This window comes from Microcaecilia unicolor, chromosome 5, assembly GCF_901765095.1.
Source record: "Microcaecilia unicolor chromosome 5, aMicUni1.1, whole genome shotgun sequence".
Lineage (NCBI taxonomy): Eukaryota > Metazoa > Chordata > Amphibia > Gymnophiona > Siphonopidae > Microcaecilia > Microcaecilia unicolor.
The window spans coordinates 342,295,908-342,317,489 of record NC_044035.1 but is presented as its reverse complement, the minus strand read 5'-3'; the positions used below and the strand labels follow the sequence as shown (position 1 = coordinate 342,317,489).

Here is a 21,582-nt window from a genome sequence, read left to right as displayed (position 1 = left end):
CTTGCTCAGAGAACAGAGTTCACAGGGAGGAATGTAGGGAGAAATGAGAGAGGAGAGGTAACGAGGGGTCATAGAGCGGATGCATTTAAAGGTCAGTAAGAGAAGTTTGAACTGTATACGGAAGCGAACAGGGAGCAAGTGAAGAGACTTGAGGAGTGGGCTACTGTGGGCATAGCGATTCTGGCGGAAAATAAGTCGAGCTGCAGAATTCTGGACAGATTGGAGAGGAGAGAAATGATTGAGCGGAAGACCAGTGAGAAGTAAATTGCAATAGTCCAAGCGAGAAGTAACAAGGGTGTGAATAAGGGTTTCAATTAATCTATGTTAATTGATACCAGCTTTTTCTCTAGAGTCAGTCTGAATTTCTCCTTTAGTACTCTCTCCACATCTTCATCCTTAACAGTTGTGATTTCCACTAGATCCATGCTTTCTTGGTAATTGTATTCTATCTCAGTCAGTGTCCATCCAACCAAATGTCGAAGGCCCGATCTTAACTGGAGGCAGCAGATAGATTTCCGTTTAAACGGAGAGTCTGGCGACGTCTGCAGATGGGTACAAGCATCCTGAAAGTCTTCAGTGGCTTGAGGCACAAGGGTGAAAAGATAGAGTCTTTTGTAACCACTTTTTCCTGCTGCTCAGAGCTGGGAGACCTTTGATTGGTGATACACTGTTTCCTTTCTATTTTGTCAAGATACCAAACTCCATTGTCTTCGGTTAAACGAAAGATGCCAGGGACCTGAGGCTGGTCCTTTCTAGAAATCAACTCCAGTGGCTGCCACATTTGTAAATTGATGCCAAAGCCAGCATCAACCAAATAGGTTTTGCCCTCCACGATGGCTTGTATTATGAGGTGGACTATATTAGGGTCATAAATCTTTTGGGATGGAATGTAGACATTCCCTCTGAGAATCGTGATGTCATACCCCAATGTTTTCAGAGCCCAAGCCAATAGCTGATTATTTTCCATGCACCACCCACCACGGTTTTTCCGCACAATTTTATCGTACGCAGCTTCAACGCTCAGCTCGATGGTTTCTCCGCAGTGGATACTGAGGTTTTCATATGGAATAGCTCTAATGTGATGCTGCAAGATTTCAGTCAATGTGTCCAAGTCTAATCTTTTGTGGGTTCCATGATACTGAATTCTGGTGAAATAATTTTCCAAATCCATGTTGTCTCTCCTGCAAGAAATGCAAATGTGATTAACTCTTTACATCAGTAAAACAAAACATTTAAAATTATTTATCTAGCTAAAAGGGTTTTATGACTACATCAAAAATAGATTTTAGGTAAGATCTCAAACCTGTGTTTTATGAATTTATTATGAATGTAATTGTTCATGAGTTGTGGAACTGGGTTTTTCCATCCTGTGATGCTTTACCTACAGGGATTGAATGAAAAGTAATGCCTTCACCTCCTTGACTTTTGTCTAAATGAAGATACTGTAATGAGTTAAAAAAACAAAATTAATGCTTCAGACTTGCTCTTTTATTAAGGGAAAGGAGATGAGACTTGATATACCATCTTTCTGTGGTTACAATCAAAGCAGTTTATGTATTATATACAGGTACTTATTGTGTACCCAAGGGCAATGGAGGTTTAAGTGACTTGCCCAGAGCCACAAGGAGCTGCAGTGGGAATTGAACCCAGTTCCCCAGGTTGTCAGGCTGCTGAAGTAACCACTAGGTTACTCCATACATAATCACCGCCACTTGCCACACATCAGGGCAGCCGACAGACACAGCCAGGCCCAGGGCAGATCCTAGGTCTGCTGCCACCCAGGGCAGTTCACCGCTGCACCCCCCCCCCCCCAAGTGCATCACCTCCATCCCCCAGTGCATCACATCCTGGGGGTGCAGGGAGCAATCGCGGGGCTGTCGGCTCCGACAGTTCCTGACCCGGAACAGGAAGTAACGTCATGGAGCAGAGAACCGGCGGAGCCGACAACTGTACAGCTCCTCCCTGCACCCCCTTGCAGCGTGCACCAGGGGCAGACAGCCCCCACTCCCCCACCCTTGGGAGGCCACTGCCACCCGCCCACCCCCACACACAAATTTGGGCCATCGCCCCGCCTAATCCCTTACCTTCCTGTGTCTGACTGCTCCTCCCTCAGTCTGTCATCTCCTGCACCTCTGTGCCGGGACCCAAATGTTGCATTAACACGATAACCCGCATCACCTAGGTTATTGCGTTAATACAACCATCCGGGTCCTTCAGGCACACCAGGAGCAGGAGAGAGACAGACCCGGAAGCAGGCAGGCAGGAAGAAGCTTGCCAGTGCCAGGCCCCCCTGGGAGGCCGGGCTTGGGGAATTTTGCCCCTTGCCCCCCCCCCCCTTTGGCGGCCATGCTATGCATCTCAGGCTACTCCATCCACTATTCTCCACGTATTTCTACCACTGATGGGCAAATTGAATGCCATTGTTGAAAGAACTGCAAATCATCTGGTGGATTCTAGTCAGGTCACCCAAAATTGGGCACAGATCCAAGATCTGCATATAAACTAATTATCTAATTAGGCAATAACAATCAATTATTGACGTTAACAAGCACTTAATTAGCAGTAATTAGAAGTTATACATGGATTTGCCCTATTCTACAATATACATGCCTAAATTTCATAATATGAAACTCCGGGGGGGGGGGGGGGGGCATTAGTCGAGACAGTCCCAGAAAGTAGGCGTGACGTTATATAATACCTGCATTTGTGCGTCTTACAAGTGTTTACAGCAGCCTATGGCAGGCATAAAGTTAGGTGTGAAATGTAAAGGTCATTCCACGCAGAATACTAGCTCAGTGCGGATCATCCCATTGCCTAACACTGGGCACCATTTATTGGAATTCCCCCCCCCCCCCCCCCCCGTGTCTTCAACCAGTGCTCACAGTTGTCCTCTCCACTTCTTCGAGTTGAACAGATGCCCCTGAAGGTATTCCTTCAATTTTGGAAAAAGATGGAAATCGCATACCGCTAAGATTGTGAGTTCAATTCAAAACGAAGATAGCCAACAGTCAATCAAAAAATAATACATATGAAAAAGTGGCTAGATGTCTCCCAACTTGAGGTTTGCCTCAATCAGCATATGGATACAAAAAAACCTGAAATCTCAAAGCTCCAGGATTATGCACATCTCATAAGCTAATGTATATGGGATCACAATCATATCATCAGTTTCAGAAAAAAAAGCCAACATATGGGAGAAAAAAACACAGCAAGGTAAAAACTCCACCACTGCCACTTTGAGGAGAGTAACTTGCTCACATATCTCTCCCCTGGTTAAGGGGGGGGAGGGCTAAACAATGAAATAGGAAATGCAAGGAGTCCAAATTCAATACATCAGTGAACATCTAGGCATAAAATAAATGTCAAAATATCAAAAATGTATCTCCTAGATTCAGTGAAGGCTCTAAATCCACTCAATCTGGAGCTTGGAGAAGAGACGGCTGAGGGGAGACATGATAGAGGTATATAAAATAATGAGTGGAGTGGAGCAGGTGGATGTGAAGCGTCTGTTCACGCTTTCCAAAAATACTAGGACTAGGGGGCATGCGATGAAACTACAGTGTAGTAAATTTAAAACAAATCGGAGAAAATGTTTCTTCACCCAACGCATAATTAAACTTTGGAATTCGTTGCCGGACAACTTGGTGAAGGCGGTTAGCTTGGCAGAGTTTAAAAAGGGGTTGGACGGTTTCCTAAAGGACAAGTCCATAAACCGCTACTAAATGGACTTGAGAAACATCCACAATTTCAGGAATAACATGTATAGAATGTTTGTACGTTTGGGAAGCTTGCCAGGTGCCCTTGGCCTGGATTGGCCGCTGTCGTGGACAGGATGCTGGGCTCGATGGACCCTTGGTCTTTTCCCAGTATGGAATTACTTATGTACTTATGTACTTCATCACCACATGCCACACATCAGGGCTGCTGAGAGACACAGCCAGGCCCGGGGCAGGGCCATCGCCCATCCCCACATTTGGCCCGCACCTGTCCCCCCCCCCCCCCTCCCCCAGAGACTTCTGTCTCTCACCAAATTTTTCTTCTAAAGTAAACTGGACCATTTAAACTCCTTCCAGTATTAGAGCAAATACAGCATAGTGTTAGCATAAATATCCAGCCTCGACAACAGATGCTTGTTTCGTCAAAGCGCTGCGTCAGGAGGTGGAACTCTCAAACATCTAGACAGGCAACAAGATGGTAACCAGGCTTAAACAGACGCCAATCAAAGTATTTAGAAGAGTCTAAGTCTATAAGTTGGATAGGAGAACCAAATGCAGGTCTAGAGAGACAGCCAATCAACCAAATGGCAAATGTTCTGAACAAGTTTAAAACAAGTCCAATCTCCTGCAGCCAAGATGAAACAAGATCCAAGCAAGGCTGTAGTAACGTAAGATCAGTCTGTGCAATGTAACAGAACAGTGCCTAAGTGTTTCTGTACAGATCTGCACAGGGATTGTGGCCATGGGAGGGGCACGGGCAGGGTAGAGGTGTTCCTTAAAAATACGTGCAGTGCTAAAACAATTGGGTAGATGTGAGCTCAAATTGTCCGATGGGATTTACACCTGGTTTCAGTTGGTGTAACCAGGGCCACCGAGAGACTAGGCTCACAGAAGCAGAAGCCTGCTTGGCCCAGGGGCGTAGCTACGGGTGGGCCTGGATGGGCCCAGGTCCGCCCAGTTTTCAGTCAGGCCCATCCAGATTGAAGAGTCCCTCCCTCACCGTGTCTCCTCACCCTCTCCCACCCCCCGCCGTAGCGCTTGTATTGTACGCTATCGGCGCTGCCTCCTCCAGTCTCCATCTCCCACTCCCGTGGCAGCGCTTGCGATTTGCTACCGGCACTGCCTGACAGCTTAGCTGACAGACGCGGCGCAACATCCTGCTTGGGGGCCTTCCCTCTGCCGCGCTGATTCAGCTTCCTGTTTACACAGGGCAGAACGCACGCGGCAGAGGGAAGGTCCTGGAGCAGGTCGTCGGCTCCGCATCTGTGAGTTGATATCAGGCAGCGCCAGTAGCAAATTGCAAGCGCTGCCACGGGGGTGGGAGACGGAGACTGTGAGGTGAATGATGTGACCACCTGTGCACCGGAGCCTTGTTTAGCAGCGCCCAGACAGACTGCTTTTAGAAGTAACGGTACCAAAACAACTCAGCTACACTCCAGTAAGTCCACAGGCATTTCCACATTTTTATGGCAGGCTATTAAGTTTTATTTTTCATTTGAATCGTGATGGGGACCGGTGGTCATGCTGTTGAACAAAAACGCTCTAGTTATGATTCCTGACACTTACTAATGCGATATCCCGTAGTGTCTAGACTCTGCTGAGTGTACCTGGCTCTTAATGAAGTTAGCTGGCTTCTCCGTTTCTTTTTGAGCTGCTGAAGCCCAATTTCTTTCTCTCTTTTTAAATTTCCTATAATGGTTCAGGTCAGCCCCATATCCTCGTCTAAAACTCTATCCATGTGTGTGTGTGTGTGGGGGGGGGGGGGGGGGTAGTGCCCACCCATCCAACCTGTTGGCCCGCCCAAAAATTGCTTTCTGGCTACGCCACTGGCGTGGCCACATTGGTGATCTGCAAGGGTCGACTTCTACATGGAATGTTGCTAGTGGAATAGCAACATTCCATGTAGAATCTCCAATAGTAGCAACAGTGGAGGAGTGGCCTAGTGGTTAGGGTGGTGGACTTTGGTCCTGGGGAACTGAGGAACTGAGTTCAATTCCCACTTCAGGCACAGGCAGCTCCTTGTGACTCTGGGCAAGTCACTTAACCCTCCATTGCCCCATGTAACCTGCATTGAGCCTGCCATGGGTGGGAAAGCGCAGGGTACAAATGTAACAAATGTACATTCCATGTAGAAGGCTGCGCAGGCTTCTGTTTCTGTGAGTCTGACGTCCTGCACATACGTGCAGGACGTCAGACTCACAGAAGCAGAAGCCTGTGCGGCCACATTGGTGATCTGCAAGGCTGACCTCTACATGGAATGTTGCTAGTGGAATAGCAACATTCCATGTAGAATCTCAAATAGTAGCAACAGTGGAGGAGTGGCCTAGTGGTTAGGGTGGTGGACTTTGGTCCTGAGGAACTGAGTTCAATTCCCACTTCAGGCACAGGCAGCTCCTTGTGACTCTGGGCAAGTCACTTAACCCTCCATTGCCCCATGTAAGCCGCATTGAGCCTGCCATGAGTGGGAAAGCGCGGGGTACAAATGTAACAAACAAAAAAACATATAGAAAAGATCAAGGCAGCAAAGAGCCAGTGAAGCTCTGTGTCGTTCCTGTTTCACCTACCTACCAGCAGTATTTCATTAATCACGTAGAACCTTGGTTGAAAGCTCTGAAGCCTACCAACAAGCAAGATTCGGTACTGTGTTTGTGGATTCTCTTGCCCTTGCTAATTGTTTTCAAATTCTTGCTAACTGTACCAGTAAAGTGAAGAGGATATCTAGAAGTATTCTAAGGCAACTATGTCTCTCTTGTCTGTGGATTTACTCTGACCTTAGGTCTAAGGACAACTTTTGTCACAGCATGTGCTTATCAGCTGATGTTGAACAGTAGACAGAATGGGTGGAGCTTCTTATCTATGAAAGTAAAACATTGATGGGTAGGAGGGGAGGGGGAGTAATGAGAAAAGATCCAAGCAGGCAGTAGTAAGGCCAGCACTCTGTTGTTCGGTGTTTATGCAGCTTTTGTATTTTTATGATGGAACGTTGGAAACTATTTGGTTACATGTTCTTTGATTGTTGTTTGGTTCACCGATAAACATATTTTCTAAAGAAAGAAAGAAAAACATGGATTTGTGTACTACAACCCAGGTTCTGATCATTTTATTGAAGAATCATGTTGCATCAATGGTTAGGAAGGTTTTGTGTAACCTTGTGTTAATCTGCTATATCCAGGCCTATCTTTCTGAGGACAGCCTAAGAGAGATACATTCTATATAAATAATTCTCACCTCCAACGTTCTGAAGCTCACTGTGTGGCAGGGAAACACTGAAGCCCTGTAGTGTTCCAGGCTGTCAGCACCACTCACTCTCACTCATAGACCCGCCCTCAGCCACGCCCCTTCCACACATAGTAACATAACATAGTAACATAGTAGATGACGGCAGAAAAAGACCTGCACGGTCCATCCAGTCTGCCCAAGAAGATAAATTCATATGTGCTACTTTTTTATTTGTACTGTCCCTATCCCTGCCTCCCACCACCAGCTCTGGCACAGACCGTATAAGTCTGCCCAGCACTATCCCTGCCTCCCACCACCGGCTCTGGCACAGACCGTATAAGTCTGCCCAGCACTATCCCCGCCGCCCAACCCCCAGCCTCGGCACAGACCGTATGTCTGCCCAGCACTAGTCCCGCCTCCCAACCACAAGCTCTGGCACAGACCGTATAAGTCTGCCCAGCACTATCCCTGCCTCCCACCACCGGCTCTGGCACAGACCGTATAAGTCTGCCCAGCACTATCCCCGCCGCCCAACCCCCAGCCTCGGCACAGACCGTATAAGTCTGCCCAGCACTAGTCCCACCTCCCAACCACCAGCTCTGCCACCCATTCTAGGCTAAGCTCCTGAGGATCCCTTCCTTCTGCACAGTATTCCTTTATGTTTATTCCATGCATGTTTGAATTCCGTTACCGTTTTCATCTCCACCACCTCCCGCGGGAGGGCATTCCAAGCATCCACCACCCTCTCCGTGAAAAAATACTTCCTGACATTCTTCTTGAGTCTGCCCCCCTTCAATCTCATTTCATGCCTTCTCGTTCTACCGCCTTCCCATCTCCGGAAAAGGTTCGTTTGCGGATTAATACCTTTCAAATATTTGAACGTCTGTATCATATCACCCCTGTTCCTCCTTTCCTCCAGGGTATACATGTTCAGGTCCGCAAGTCTCTCCTCATACGTCTTGTAACGCAAATCCCATACCATCCTTGAAGCTTTTCTTTGCACCGCTTCAATTCACAACCCTAACATTCTAAATTTGTAGTTGCAAGATCCCATGAGTGTCTGCCCCGCCCTCACATCAGAATGTGATGACGTTGCGGGCGGGGCTATGACACTCAGCGAATAGCCAGTTCCACCGCCCTCCGACGCTCACAGACAAACAGCGACCTACGCAGGGCCTCCACCCCCTCTCCCCCCCCCCAACACACAGCAACAAACAGCGACCTACGCAGGGGGAGGAGTGCCATCCAAAAAGCTGATCCCTGACGCCCTCGACACCCCTGACGCCCCCCCCCCCCCAAGTCGTAGCAGAGATGGAAGTTAGTGCAGCTGAAGGAAAATGTGAACCGCGTAAATAAAACATAATGGCGCAGCAAGCACACCCCTCCACCCCCTTCTGTCGTTCCAGGACCACCATTACCCCACTATGTCATTTCATGAACCCCCTCCCATTCCACCCCTCTCTGACCCTCCCCTTCGTAACAGCCATCTATGCCAAGCTGGAGCCCGCAGCCGCTGCAAAGGGTGGGGGCATTACAGCACTGTAACTCTGCTGTGTGTGCAGCAGCACACGCTTTGCTGGCGTCGCAAACTGGGAAAGTACCATTATATCGCCATGTGTTCTGCATGAAAAGATTGGTCCCTTGCTGCGCTCAGACCTTGCTCAGGTGAGAAAAATTCCCAGTTTGATGCTCCCTGCTTTCTCTCTGCATCACCGGAGCCACAAATCGTGGTTGTGTGTGTTCAGTGATGGTGAGCGCTGACGCTGCCTTCTCCAGAAGCATTGAAAGGGAACAGTAAGTGCTCTGCGAGGAAGATAAATCCGTCTGTCACCTTAGCGCACCATGGCAAAATCAAGAACGGGGGAAAAGGAGAAGAGAAAGGGACATGGAGAGGGGGATGGAAAGAAGTGGCAGGGGGGATCCTGGAACTCAGATAGGAAGAAGTGGGAGGGCTTTCTGGAACTCAAAAAGGGGTGGAAGGGGAGAGGGGGTGGAAGGGGGGAAGGGGGAAAGGGGAGACCAGGGGGGAAGGGGAGAGCAGGGGGGTAGGGGAAGGGGGTTCTGCAAACTCTCGGTCTAATACACTCTCGGTCTCACAAACAGTCTGTGTATCGCACATAGGGTTACCATATGGCTCCAGAAAAAGGAGGACACATTAATCCAGTCCGGGCTTTGCTTCCATTGAAAGCAATGGAAGTAAAACCCAAACTGGCTCAATCTGTCCTCCTTTTTCTGGAGCCATATGGTAACCCTAATCGCACACATACTCTCACACTCACTCTCTCTCTCTCACACACACACACTGTATCTGTCTGAAACACACTCTCTCTCACACTCACTGTGTCTCACATATGCACTCGCACACACTCATTCTGACACACACACACTCTCTCACAGACACACTCGCACCCAGTCTCACTCTCTCTCTGACACACACACACACTCGCACAGTCACTCTTATCTCATAGAGTCACTCTCTCACACACACTCTCTCAAACATACACACTACGAGGAAAACCTTGCTAGCGCCCGTTTCATTTGAGTCAGAAACGGGCCTTTTTTACTAGTAAGTACATAAGTATTGCCACACTGGGACAGACCAAAGGTCCGTCAAGCCCAGCCCACTGTTTCCAACAGTGGCCAATCCAGGTCACAAATACCTGGCAAGATCCCCCCCAAAATTACAAAACATTACGGGCTGTTGCTCTCTTGGACGTAGGTTACTTTTCATGAACGCAAGGACAGCAAAATATCACTGCATAGTTGGTTGTGGGAGGTGTCAGATCAGAGAGAGCGACTCCATTGTTAATCAAACTGCACTGGTTACTGGTACAAGCCAGAGTTCTGACCAGCTTGAAGTTTTTTTGTTTGTACCCCGCGCTTTCCCACTCATGGCAGGCTCAATGGAGGGTTAAGTGACTTGCCCAGAGTCACAAGGAGCTGCCTGTGCCTGAAGTGAGAATCGAACTGTTCCTCAGGACCAAAGTCCACCACCCTAACCACTAGGCTACTCCTCCACTAGCAACATTCCATGTAGAAGTTGGGGGTCGGCCCTTGCAGATTACCAATGTGGCCGCGCAGGCTTCTGCTTCTGTGAGTCTGACAGACTCACAGAACCAGAAACAGAAGCCTGTGCAGCCTTCTACATGGAATGCTGCTGCTAGTGGAATAGCAACATTCCATGTAGAATCTCCAGTAGTATCTATTTTATTTTTGTTACATTTGTACCCTGCACTTTCCCACTCATGGCAGGCTCAATGCGGCTTACATGGGGCAATGGAGGGTTAAGTGACTTGCCCAGAGTCACAAGGAGCTGTCTGTGCCTGAAGTGGGAATCGAACTCAGTTCCTCAGCTCCTCAGGACCAAAGTCCACCACCCTAACCACTAGGCCACTCCTCCTGTGCCTATTGGAGCAACTTGGTAGAACTCTATCTCTCTTAGCATATTTTGCAACAAAGACAGAGAGGGAAGCCAAAACACTGCATAACAAAAAAGAACAGCATTAAGGGCTTCCAGAACTGAGATAGCGAATGGATCTTAATTGGGAGACCTGATATACCTGCGTCAGGGGTCTGCGCAATTCATTTGATAAAAAAGCTATCCAAATTTTTAACGTCTTTGTGAGCGATATAGCGGAAGGGCTGTCTGGTAAGGTTTGTCTCTTTGCAGATGATACTAAACTCTGCAACAGGGTGGACACCCTGGAGGGTGTGAATGACATGAGGAAGGACCTAGCGAAGCTAGAGGAATGGACCGATATTTGGCAACTAAGGTTTAATCCCAAAAAATGCAGGGGCATGCACTTGGGTCGCAAGAATCCGAGGGAACGGTACGGTATAGGGGGTGAAGTGCTTCAGTGTGCGAAGGAAGAACGGGACCTGGGGGTGATTGTGTCTGATGACCTTAAAGCTTCCAAACAGGTAGAAAAAGCGACGGTCAAAGCCAGAAGGATGCTTGGGTGCATAAAGAGAGGCATGACCAGCAGGAAAAAGGAGGTGATAGTGCCGTTGTATAAGTCTCTGGTGAGGCCTCATTTGGAGTACTGCGTGCAGTTCTGGAGACCGCACCTACGGAAAGATATAAACAAGATGGAGTCGATTCAGAGGGTGGCTACGAAATTAGTAAGCGGTCTTGAATGCAAAAATTATAGGGACAGGCTTATGAAGCTCAACATGTATACGCTGGAAGAGAGGAGGGAGAGAGGAGACACGATAGAAATGTTTAGATATCTCAAGGGCATTTATGTATAGGAAGAGAGCCTTTTTCAAACAAAGGAGAGCTCTGGAATGAGGGGGCATATGACAAAGTTAAGAGGGAAAAGGCTTAGGAGTAACCTAAGGATGTATTATTTCACAGAAAGGGTGGTGGAGGCGTGGAATGGCCTCCCGGTGGAGGTGGTGGAGTCGAGGACTGTTCCAGAATTTAAAAAGGCATGGGATAAGCATGTGGGATCGCTTAGGAACAGGAAGAATTAAGGGTTACAGAAGATGGGCAGACTGGATGGGTCATATGACCTTTATCTTCCGTCATGTTTCTATGTTTCTATTCCACCAATGCCTAAGAGCCAACCTCATCAGTGATGTCACAATGGCTCAATTGTCCTATTCTTGGCTTACTTTCCTCCCTTAGTGTGAAGAGTTTCAGTCTCTGGTAACCAGAGCTCATATTGTGATGTCATAATGGGAATAGGCTTAGGAATAACCTAAGGAAGTATTATTTCACAGAAAGGGTGGTGGAGGCGTGGAATGGCCTCCCGGTGGAGGTGGTGGAGTCGAGGACTGTTCCAGAATTTAAAAAGGCATGGGATAAGCATGTGGGATCGCTTAGGAACAGGAAGAATTAAGGGTTACAGAAGATGGGCAGACTGGATGGGTCATATGACCTTTATCTTCCGTCATGTTTCTATGTTTCTATTCCACCAATGCCTAAGAGCCAACCTCATCAGTGATGTCACAATGGCTCAATTGTCCTATTCTTGGCTTACTTTCCTCCCTTAGTGTGAAGAGTTTCAGTCTCTGGTAACCAGAGCTCATATTGTGATGTCATAATGGGAATAGGCTTAGGAATAACCTAAGGAAGTATTATTTCACAGAAAGGGTGGTGGAGTCGAGGACTCTTCCAGAATGTAAAAAGGCATGGGATAAGCATGTGGGATCGCTTAGGAACAGGAAGAATTAGGGGTTACAGAGGATGGGCAGACTGGATGGGTCATATGGCCTTTATCTGCCGTTGTGTTTCTATGTCCAAAGGATCTTTTGGGTCCAGAGTCTGCACTGTAGCTGAGGCTTCAGGCTTGCAGACCCCCCTCCCCCCCCCCCCCCTCCACACACATACTCGGTCCAATAAAGATCCATTTGCTATCACAGTTCTGGAGGCCCTTAGTGCTGTTCCCTAGCATATTTCGCAAACAATTGATGTATATAGATTGAGGCTGCCCCTGCCAAAAGATTTTCACCCAAAGGCTACTCTTGAATGGTCAATTAGTGCTGCCACTCCAACTGCTTGGAATAAGTTGCCAATCGATTTCAGAATGACCCCATTCTAGGTAACCTATAGTCATAAATTTAAAAGTAGGTTATGCCAGAGATTGTTGGGTAATTGAGTTTAATGTGGGTATTTTATCTTTTGATCTTTTGATCTTCATTTAGTGGCCTAGTGGTTAGGGTGGTGGACTTTGGTCCTGAGGAACTGAGTTCAATTCCCACTTCAGGCACAGGCAGCTCCTTGTGACTCTGGGCAAGTCACTTAACCCTCCATTGCCCCATGTAAGCCGCATTGAGCCTGCCATGAGTGGGAAAGCGCGGGGTACAAATGTAACAAAAAAAAAACATGCTAGTGATTCCCACTCAGCGTTTCCTTAACTCCGTTTCCAGGGCTTCCTTTCCATTTATTTCTTTACTTTCCTCCTTTCTTCTTCATTTCTTGCCATACATCCATAATTAAAAGCTGGGTCCTCATCCGTGGAATTGACTGGAGGAGGTATGACGTGGATCCAGCTTTTGCCTATTTTCTCCATCCATGTGCAGTTTTTCTCCTCTCTTCCCTTTCCCTCATCTCCATCCATGTGCATCTTCTTCTTTTTTCTTTTCTACCCTCCATCCATGTCCAGCACTTCTCCTCTCTGCTCCCCTCCATCCATGTCCAGAATTTCTCCTCTCTTCCCTCCCCTGTATCCATATAAAGCAATAATTCTCTCTCCCCTCTCCTCCATCCAAGTCCAGCATTTCTCCTCTCTCCCTGCCTACCTCTCTATCCATCCATGTCCAGCCATTCTCCTCTATCTCCTGCTCTCCTCTCCATCCATTTCCAGCATTTCTCCTCTCTTCCATGCCCTCCCATCCATGTGCATCTCCTTCCTCTCTTCCCTCCCCTCCATCCATGTCCAGCATGTCTCCTCTCTCCCCTGCCCTCCCCTCCCATCCATGTCCAGCGATTCTCCTCTCTCCCCCCTGCCCTCCCCTCCCATCCATGTCCAGCAATTCTCTCTTCCCTGCCCTCCCCTCCCATCCATGTCCAGTGATTCTCCTCTCTCCCCTGCTCTGCCCTCCCATCAATGTCCAGCAATCCTCTCTTCCCTGCCCTCCCCTCCCATCCATGTCCAGTGATTCTCCTCTCTCCCCTCTATGTCCAGCAATTCTCTCCTCCCTGCCCTACCCTCCCCTCCCATCGATGTCCAGCAATTCTCTCTTCCCTGCCCTCCCCTCCCATGATGTCCAGCGATTCTCCTCTCTCCCCTGCCCTCCCCTCCCATCGATGTCCAGCGATTCTCCTCTCTCCCCAGCCCTCCCCTCTCCCATGGCCAGCGATTCTTCTTCCCCAGCCCATCCTCCTTCTCCACTGCCTGCTAGCAAAGCGATAGAAAGGTTGCTAGCTTCGGATTCAGCAGAGCGAAGGGTGCAGCGATTGAGAGAGGCCGGCATACTAGCACAAAAAAAGCCCTGCCTTTTTTAAACCCTAACCACTTTTACAACATTCTCTGTCAATGAATTCCAGACTTTAATTACGTCAAGAGAAGAAATATTTTCTCCAGTTTGTTTTAAAAGTACTACTCAGTAGCTTCATTGCATGCCCCCCAGTCCTTGTACTTTTGGAAAAAGTAAACAAATGATTCACATCTACCTGCCCCATTCAGTATTTTATAGACCTCTATCATATCTCTTCTCAGCGGTCTCTTCTCTAAGCTGAAGAGCCTCTAAAGCCTTTCCTCATAGGGAACTTGTCCCAGTACGATTGTTAGGGTGAGACATCCAGTTTGGCTGGGACCTGGAGATACTTCTAAGGCAGGGTTCAGATTTCAGAGGGGAGATCATTGTGTGGGAGTAACATCTAGGAGGTGATCAGAGACAGGGCACATGGTTGTAATGTAAAGAAGGGAGTCAGGTTGCACTGCAATGACTTGAGTGTGTTATGGGGGAAACAGGAAGAATATGAAATCAAGGGGGGGGGGAGGATTCAGCAGGAAGTGTAAATAATTACATTAGATCTTAGCCTGGTTCAAACTGGGATGAAGAGAAAGGGGGCAGGGAACCACTGCTAAGTCAAAAATTAATTTTTGTCATAATTTTCAAGGCAGTTTTTTTTTTCTTCTTGCTCTTCAAGAAGTCTAGGCAGGAAGAGAAGAATGAGTGGGCACTTCAAATGTCAATTTCCCAGTCCCCATGAGTACGCTCCTGTAATTAACCCTTACTTTGGACAGGTTTTCCTCATTTTACACCTGAAGCCTTATAGTGAAATACTATATCAACCCACTAGATGGCACTATAATTTTGCTTTATCTTTTAATTCAGACTCCTGCAACACTTAAACAGATCAGTGTTTGCTTCAGTGAATCATGGTAGTCCTGGCTGTACTGTGCCTGGGAACAGAACCAGAAGATAACAGTATACTTCTTTTCCCAAGGAACTGATAACAGCCCCAATGGTTAGTTATAAAGTGTTTCAGTAGGTCAAGCCATTGGCCCAGGCTACAGTTCTATATTCTGTAGCTCAGGGGAAATCAGGGTTTGGATTCCCCATCTATTGAAGGCTATTGGACCCAGGGCACAACACAGCGCTGACGCAGTTAGGTCTGGAGAATGGAGGAGGGGGCATTGATTGGGGAAGGAAGGAAGGAAAATGAAATCACTAATAACATTTACCAGAGCTTCGAAATTATGAACTCTTGGGCGGATGCATTTCAATTGAAACTTAATGCCGAAAAAAACACAATAGTCTCATCCTATCATCACAATATAATATAAATAAAACTACTACGATAACCACACCAAACTTCTCCCTACCTGTCTCACATTGGAAAGCCATGCGAAGAACGTAACAAAGAAAATGTTCCACTCAATGTGGAAACTCAAAAGAATAAGACCTTCCTTCCCAAGGGACATATTCCGCAGTCTGGTACAATCACTGGTGCTAAGTCACCTAGATTACTGCAATGCACTTTACGCTGGCTGTAAAGAACAAATCATCAAGAAACTTCGAACAGCCCAAAACACTGCAGCCGGACTCATACAGGAGTACACAGCTATGGAACGCACTACCCACAGCCCTGAAAACCGTGGATGATCTAATTAACTTTCGCAAATCTTTGAAGACACACCTCTTCAACAAAGCCTACAAAGAGAACCCTTGACGACACATAATCACCACACCAACCCACCCAGATATCAAAATTCACCTCGGACACTACCCTATCTAATACCTTCTTCACTAATTCCTCACCCAATCTCTGCTTATTACTGACTAGCCATAGAGCCCGTAAAAACGGGCTAGTATAGGAAAGGGGGGGTTGAAAGCCCCTTCCCGTCGCCGCTGCAAGGCCCCCCCCCCCCGAGTTGCCGCCACCCCTCCACCCGGCCGGGCCCTCGCTCCGCTATTGAAACAGCGAGGGAACGCAGCACACAGCTCTACTGAGCTGCCGTCGGCCTTCCTTCTTCATCTCTGCCTGTGTCCTGCCCTCGTGTGATGTAACGTCGTCGAGGGAGGGACATAGGCAGAGAAGAAGAAGGAAGGACAGCAGCTCGACAGAGCTGTGTGTTGCGTTCCCTCGCTGTTTCAATAGCGGAGCGAGGGCCCGGCCGGGTGGAGGGTGGGTGGCGGCGGCGGCGACTCCGGGTGGGGGGAGCGTTAGCGACGGCGGTTTCGTCCCTCGCAAATGCGCAGTAGAGACCCTCTCTGTTCCGCCCCCGTCATCACGTATTGACGTGGGGGCGGGGCACAGAGGGTCTCTACTGCGCATTTGCGAGTGAGTACGACACTCGCCATTTATATGTTTGATTGTATCTAAGATCCTGTCATGACTATGTCATAACAACACTCTGTAAGCCACATTGAGCCTGCAAATAGGTGGGATAATGTGGGGTACAAACGCAATAAATAAATAAATATTTGGAAAAACAAAATTCGAAAGTGCCGCACCCTTAAGAGAAAAATTGCATCGGCTTCCACTTAGGGAACGTATCACGTTCAAGGTTTGCACCCTGATTCATAAAGTTATTTATGGAGATGCTCCGGTCTACATGTCAGACCTTATTGACCTACCACCCAGGAACACTAAAAGATCTTTGCGCACACTCCTAAATCTTCACTTCCCTAGCTGCAAACAACTAAAATATAAATTAACACATGCATCCAGTTTTTCCTACATAGGAACGCAGCTCTGGAATGCATTACCATTTGATGTGAAAATAATAGGCGACCTAATCAACTTTCGGAAATCACTGAAGACTTACCTCTTCAATAGGACATACCACAATGACCCATCACCTGAACTTTAGTGCATTACAACTTTAACTGTCATTTTATTATTGAGCCCGTTATAACTAATGCTCTATCTCATTTGTTACATATATTCTTCTGTAATTATTAATTGTATCTTTACTCTGCTATGGCAATAACCAGGGCGGAATATTGTAAGCCACATTGAGCCTGCAAATAGGTGGGGAAATGTGGGATGCAAATGCAACAAATAAATAAATAAAAGGCTACACCCCAATGTACTATAAATATTTAGTACCTGTTTTTGCAAAATTCAGCTGCAGGATAGGGGTAATGCATTTGATATACCACCTTTCTGTGGTACAACCAAAGCAATTTACATATATGCAGGTACTTTCTCTGTCCCTAATGGGCTTACAATATACGTTTATACATGAGGCAATAGACACAGAGGAGTAATGCTGGATATGTGAGGAGGATAGGGACACAGGAGAGTGATACTGGATAGAAGGGGAGATACGGACACAGAGGGGTGATGCTCAACAGTGGCATAGCCGGGGGGGGGTGCCGCTCCCCCAAATGGAGTTCTGCTGGTGCTGGCGCCTATTTTTTTCAATGTGTTGCATTGAAAATATGCTCTTGCACCGGCGGAAGTCCGCTCTTGCGTCACTCTTGCTCCCCCCCACGCCGTCAACCTGGCTCCGCTTCTGATGCTCAACATGACAGAAGGATAATGGCAGGGACACAGAGGGGAGATGCTGAGCAGGACAGGTAGGGATGCAGAGAGAAGATGAATGGTGGATATTATTAAGAATAAAATTGCAGAGCATATACAAAAACATGGACTGATGAGACAAAGTCAGCACGGATTTAGTGAAGGGAAGTCTTGCCTCACCAATCTAATGCATTTTTTTTGAGGGGGTAAGCAAACATGTGGACAATGGGGAGCCGGTTGATATTGTATATCTGGATTTTCAGAAGGCGTTTGACAAAGTGCCGCACGAAAGACTCCTGAAGAAATTGCAGAGTCATGGAATCGGAGGTAGGGTACTATTATGGATTAAGAACTGGTTGAAAGATAGGAAGCAGAGAGTAGGATTGCGTGGCCAGTATTCTCAGTGGAGGAGGGTAGTTAGTGGGGTCCCGCAGGGGTCTGTGCTGGGTCCGTTGCTTTTTAATGTATTTATAAATGACCTAGAGATGGGAATAACTAGTGAGGTAATTAAATTCGCCGATGACACAAAATTATTCAGGGTCGTCAAGTCGCAGGAGGAATGTGAACGATTACAGGAGGACCTTGCGAGACTGGGAGAATGGGCGTGCAAGTGGCAGATGAAGTTCAATGTTGACAAGTGCAAAGTGATGCATGTGGGTAAGAGGAACCCGAATTATAGCTACGTCTTGCAAGGTTCCACGTTAGGAGTTACGGATCAAGAAAGGGATCTGGGTGTCGTCGTCGATGATACGCTGAAACCTTCTGCTCAGTGTGCTGCTGCGGCTAGGAAAGCGAATAGAATGTTGGGTGTTATTAGGAAGGGTATGGAGTCCAGGTGTGCGGATGTTATAATGCCGTTGTATCGCTCCATGGTGCGACCGCACCTGGAGTAGTGTTCAGTACTGGTCTCCGTATCTCAAAAAAGATATAGTAGAATTGGAAAAGGTACAGCGAAGGGCGACGAAAATGATAGAGGGGATGGGACGACTTTCCTATGAAGAGAGGCTGAGAAGGCTAGGGCTTTTCAGCTTGGAGAAGAGACGGCTGAGGGGAGATATGATAGAAGTGTATAAAATAATGAGTGGAATGGATCGGGTGGATGTGAAGCGACTGTTCACGCTATCCAAAAATACTAGGACTAGAGGGCATGAGTTGAAGCTACAGTGTGGTAAATTTAAAACGAATCGGAGAAAATTTTTCTTCACCCAACGTGTAATTAGACTCTGGAATTCGTTGCCGGAGAACGTGGTACGGGCGGTTAGCTTGACGGAGTTTAAAAAGGGGTTAGATAGATTCCTAAAGGACAAGTCCATAGACCGCTATTAAATGGACTTGGAAAAATTCCGCATTTTTAGGTATAACTTGTCTGGAATGTTTTTACGTTTAGGGAGCGTGCCAGGTGCCCTTGACCTGGATTGGCCACTGTCGGTGACAGGATGCTGGGCTAGATGGACCTTTGGTCTTTCCCAGTATGGCACTACTTATGTACTTATGATATGGAGAGAGAAGAAATGCCAAATGGACAAGGAGACCCTAGAAAACTTTAACACAGGAAAGCAGGAACCAAATGATCAGACAATAAAGGTGAAAAAAAGGGAATAGTATTTTCTATTTATTGATTAAAATATGCCAGTTGTTGGAACGTACATCTGCCAGAATTGGTGTTAGACATGGCTGGAGCCCTCAAGAAAAACCTCACTCAGCCTACAAGCTCACTCATTGTGGTGATAAATCTCTTTCTCTGAGATAGGCAATGCTTGGTGTCTCTCTGCCTTATTCAGATGAAGATAGACTTAACCCAGCATTGCCATCAATAATGTCTTATTTTTATTTGTTACATTTGTACCCCACATTTTCCCACCTATTTGCAGGCTCAATGTGGCTTACATGGTACCGTAAAGGCGTTCGCCAGTCGGTTGAATAACCGTGGCTGAATTGTGGTCGAATGAAGTAGGTGTGTGTCAGGCACCGTGAAGGTCGAAGGGAATGAAGATTGTGTATTGTCCAGTACGATCATTAGTTGTGTTGTGTTGCTGGGTGTGGGGATTTACGTTGGATCGGTGGGGTAAGCCTTTTTGAAGAGGTTGATTTTTAGTGATTTTCTGAAGTTTAGATGGTCATGGATTGTTCATCAGGAAAGAACATAATTTTTCCTTCCTTGTCATCTATACCAGACCAGTCCAGACTAATGGGATGTAGCAAAACAGTTTCCCAAAAGGGGGGGTGGGGGAGAAAAGAAGAATGCAGAAGTTTGAAAAATCAACAAAGCTATACACACAGCAAAAAACTGATCAGCAGAAAAGGATTCGAATATCCGAACCACCAGGCTACCAAAATGGAACAGAGTTAGACACTATAAAAAGGAACTGAAGCCATAGGACGTAAAACAAACATCCTGAGAAAAAGAAAAATTACGTACCCCTGTCCCGAGAGTAGTAAAAGAAGCAGCAGAAGATACTCATGCCAAAGGAGCCCCCTTGGAAGGAAGGCAACAGTCGTATCCGAGCAACAAGGAGAAGAACTCCAAAATCCAGCTTGTGCAAAGTCTAGCAAATTATGATCCTCTGAAAAATTGATTTACTGCTTCCTTTCTCATCTAACCCTTCCTTTTTCAAAATAGGAGTTACCAAATCAGCATACTCTCCGAACAGAACTGAAACAGTTTTGCTGGAACAGGGCCTAAAGAACAAAAGGAGTCTTTAATTGACCTAATCATATCCCTCAATTTCCCTAACATGAATGGTTAAAATTCAACCACCTTCAGGCCTATTCCCTGCCTTAATTTAATTTCTCACCACAGCTTAATCCCCTTCTCTTTGAGAAAAGGTTGAGCTCAATTAACTCAAATTTGCTGGACTCAAATTTATACACCCCTCACCTTTGAGATCTTCCACTTTGCACAAAACATTATGCCATTTTTTCTGAATCTCCCTGTTGGACCCTAACCTGACCAGTAGTCTGCCGAACGCCTCATAAACCATTAACTGCTCTAAACATTTCTCTGGGTTTATAATTAGTCTTTTTTTTTAATGTCAGCTGAAAATGGTTTATTTGCTCACTTAATATATTAACTCAATAAAAATCAGGGGTTTTTTCGTCCACTTCGGTTTATCTTTGCCCTCAGTGTCTTCTTGGTTTTTTTCCCCCTCTGCTGCCCAATCTCTTGATTTCAATGTTGTCTTCTAACCCAAATACAAAAACAACTTCTTTATATTTTTTCCGTCTTAGAGTGATTTGGACTCTTCATAAGATCATCATTTATCATTTTTTCACGGAGAGAGTAGTGGATGCTTAGAATGCCCTCCCACGGGAGGTGGTGGAAATGAAAACAGTAACGGAATTCAAACATGGGTGGGATAAGCATAAAGGAATCCTGTGCCGAAGGAATGGATCCTCAAGAGCTTAGTCAAGATCGGGAGGCGGGGCTGGTGGTTGGGAGGCAGGGATAGTACTGGGCAGACTTATACGGTCTGTGCCAGAGCCGGTGGTGGGAGGCAGGGATAGTGCTGGGCAGACTTATACAGTCTGTGCCAGAGCCGGTGGTGGGAGGCGGGGCTGGTGGTTGGGAGGTGGGGATAGTGCTGGGCAGACTTATACGGTCTGTGCCAGAGCCGGTGGTGGGAGGCGGGGATAGTGCTGGGCAGACTTATACGGTCTGTGCCAGAGCCGGTGGTTGGGAGACGGGGCTGGTGGTTGGGAGGCAGGGATAATGCTGGGCAGACTTATACGGTCTGTGCCAGATCCGGTGGTTGGGAGGAGGGGCTGGTGGTTGGGAGGTGGGGATAGTGCTGGGCAGACTTATATGGTCTGTGCCCTGAAGAGCACAGGTACAAATCAAAAATATGAGTTATCTTGTTGGGAAGACTGGATGGACCGTGCAGATCTTTTTCTGCCGTCATCTACTATGTTACTATGTTACTATTTATTCCTTTTATATACCGTTTCTTATTGCAATTACAAAACAGAATGGTTTACATAAAAAAAAAAATACATCTCATAACCAAACAAATAGGAACGCCAGTCAATAATAGGAAAGCACAGCAAACCAACAAAATAATAGGAACATAACTAATAAAACACAGTTATCTAAATTAAATACAAATTAAATACAGTTTAACCTAGATTTTAACACCTACCCTACTCTTATAGATTCTGTTCGATATGATTGATTCAAAGAAAAGTCTTCAGCTGGTCTTTCTGCCAATAATAAATGTTGGTCTT

At 46.8% G+C, this 21,582-nt stretch overlaps 1 protein-coding gene across 1 annotated transcript; it reads right to left on the bottom strand.

Moving 5' to 3' along the window:
- Positions 1–248: 248 nt before the first annotated feature.
- Positions 249–19,809, bottom strand: LOC115469905 (arylamine N-acetyltransferase, pineal gland isozyme NAT-10-like). The gene is given in 3 exon segments (XM_030202661.1): positions 249–625; positions 628–1,181; positions 19,781–19,809. Coding segments are annotated over 2 exon segments (855 nt in total). The 5' UTR covers positions 1,172–1,181; positions 19,781–19,809; the 3' UTR covers positions 249–314.
- Positions 19,810–21,582: the final 1,773 nt, after the last annotated feature.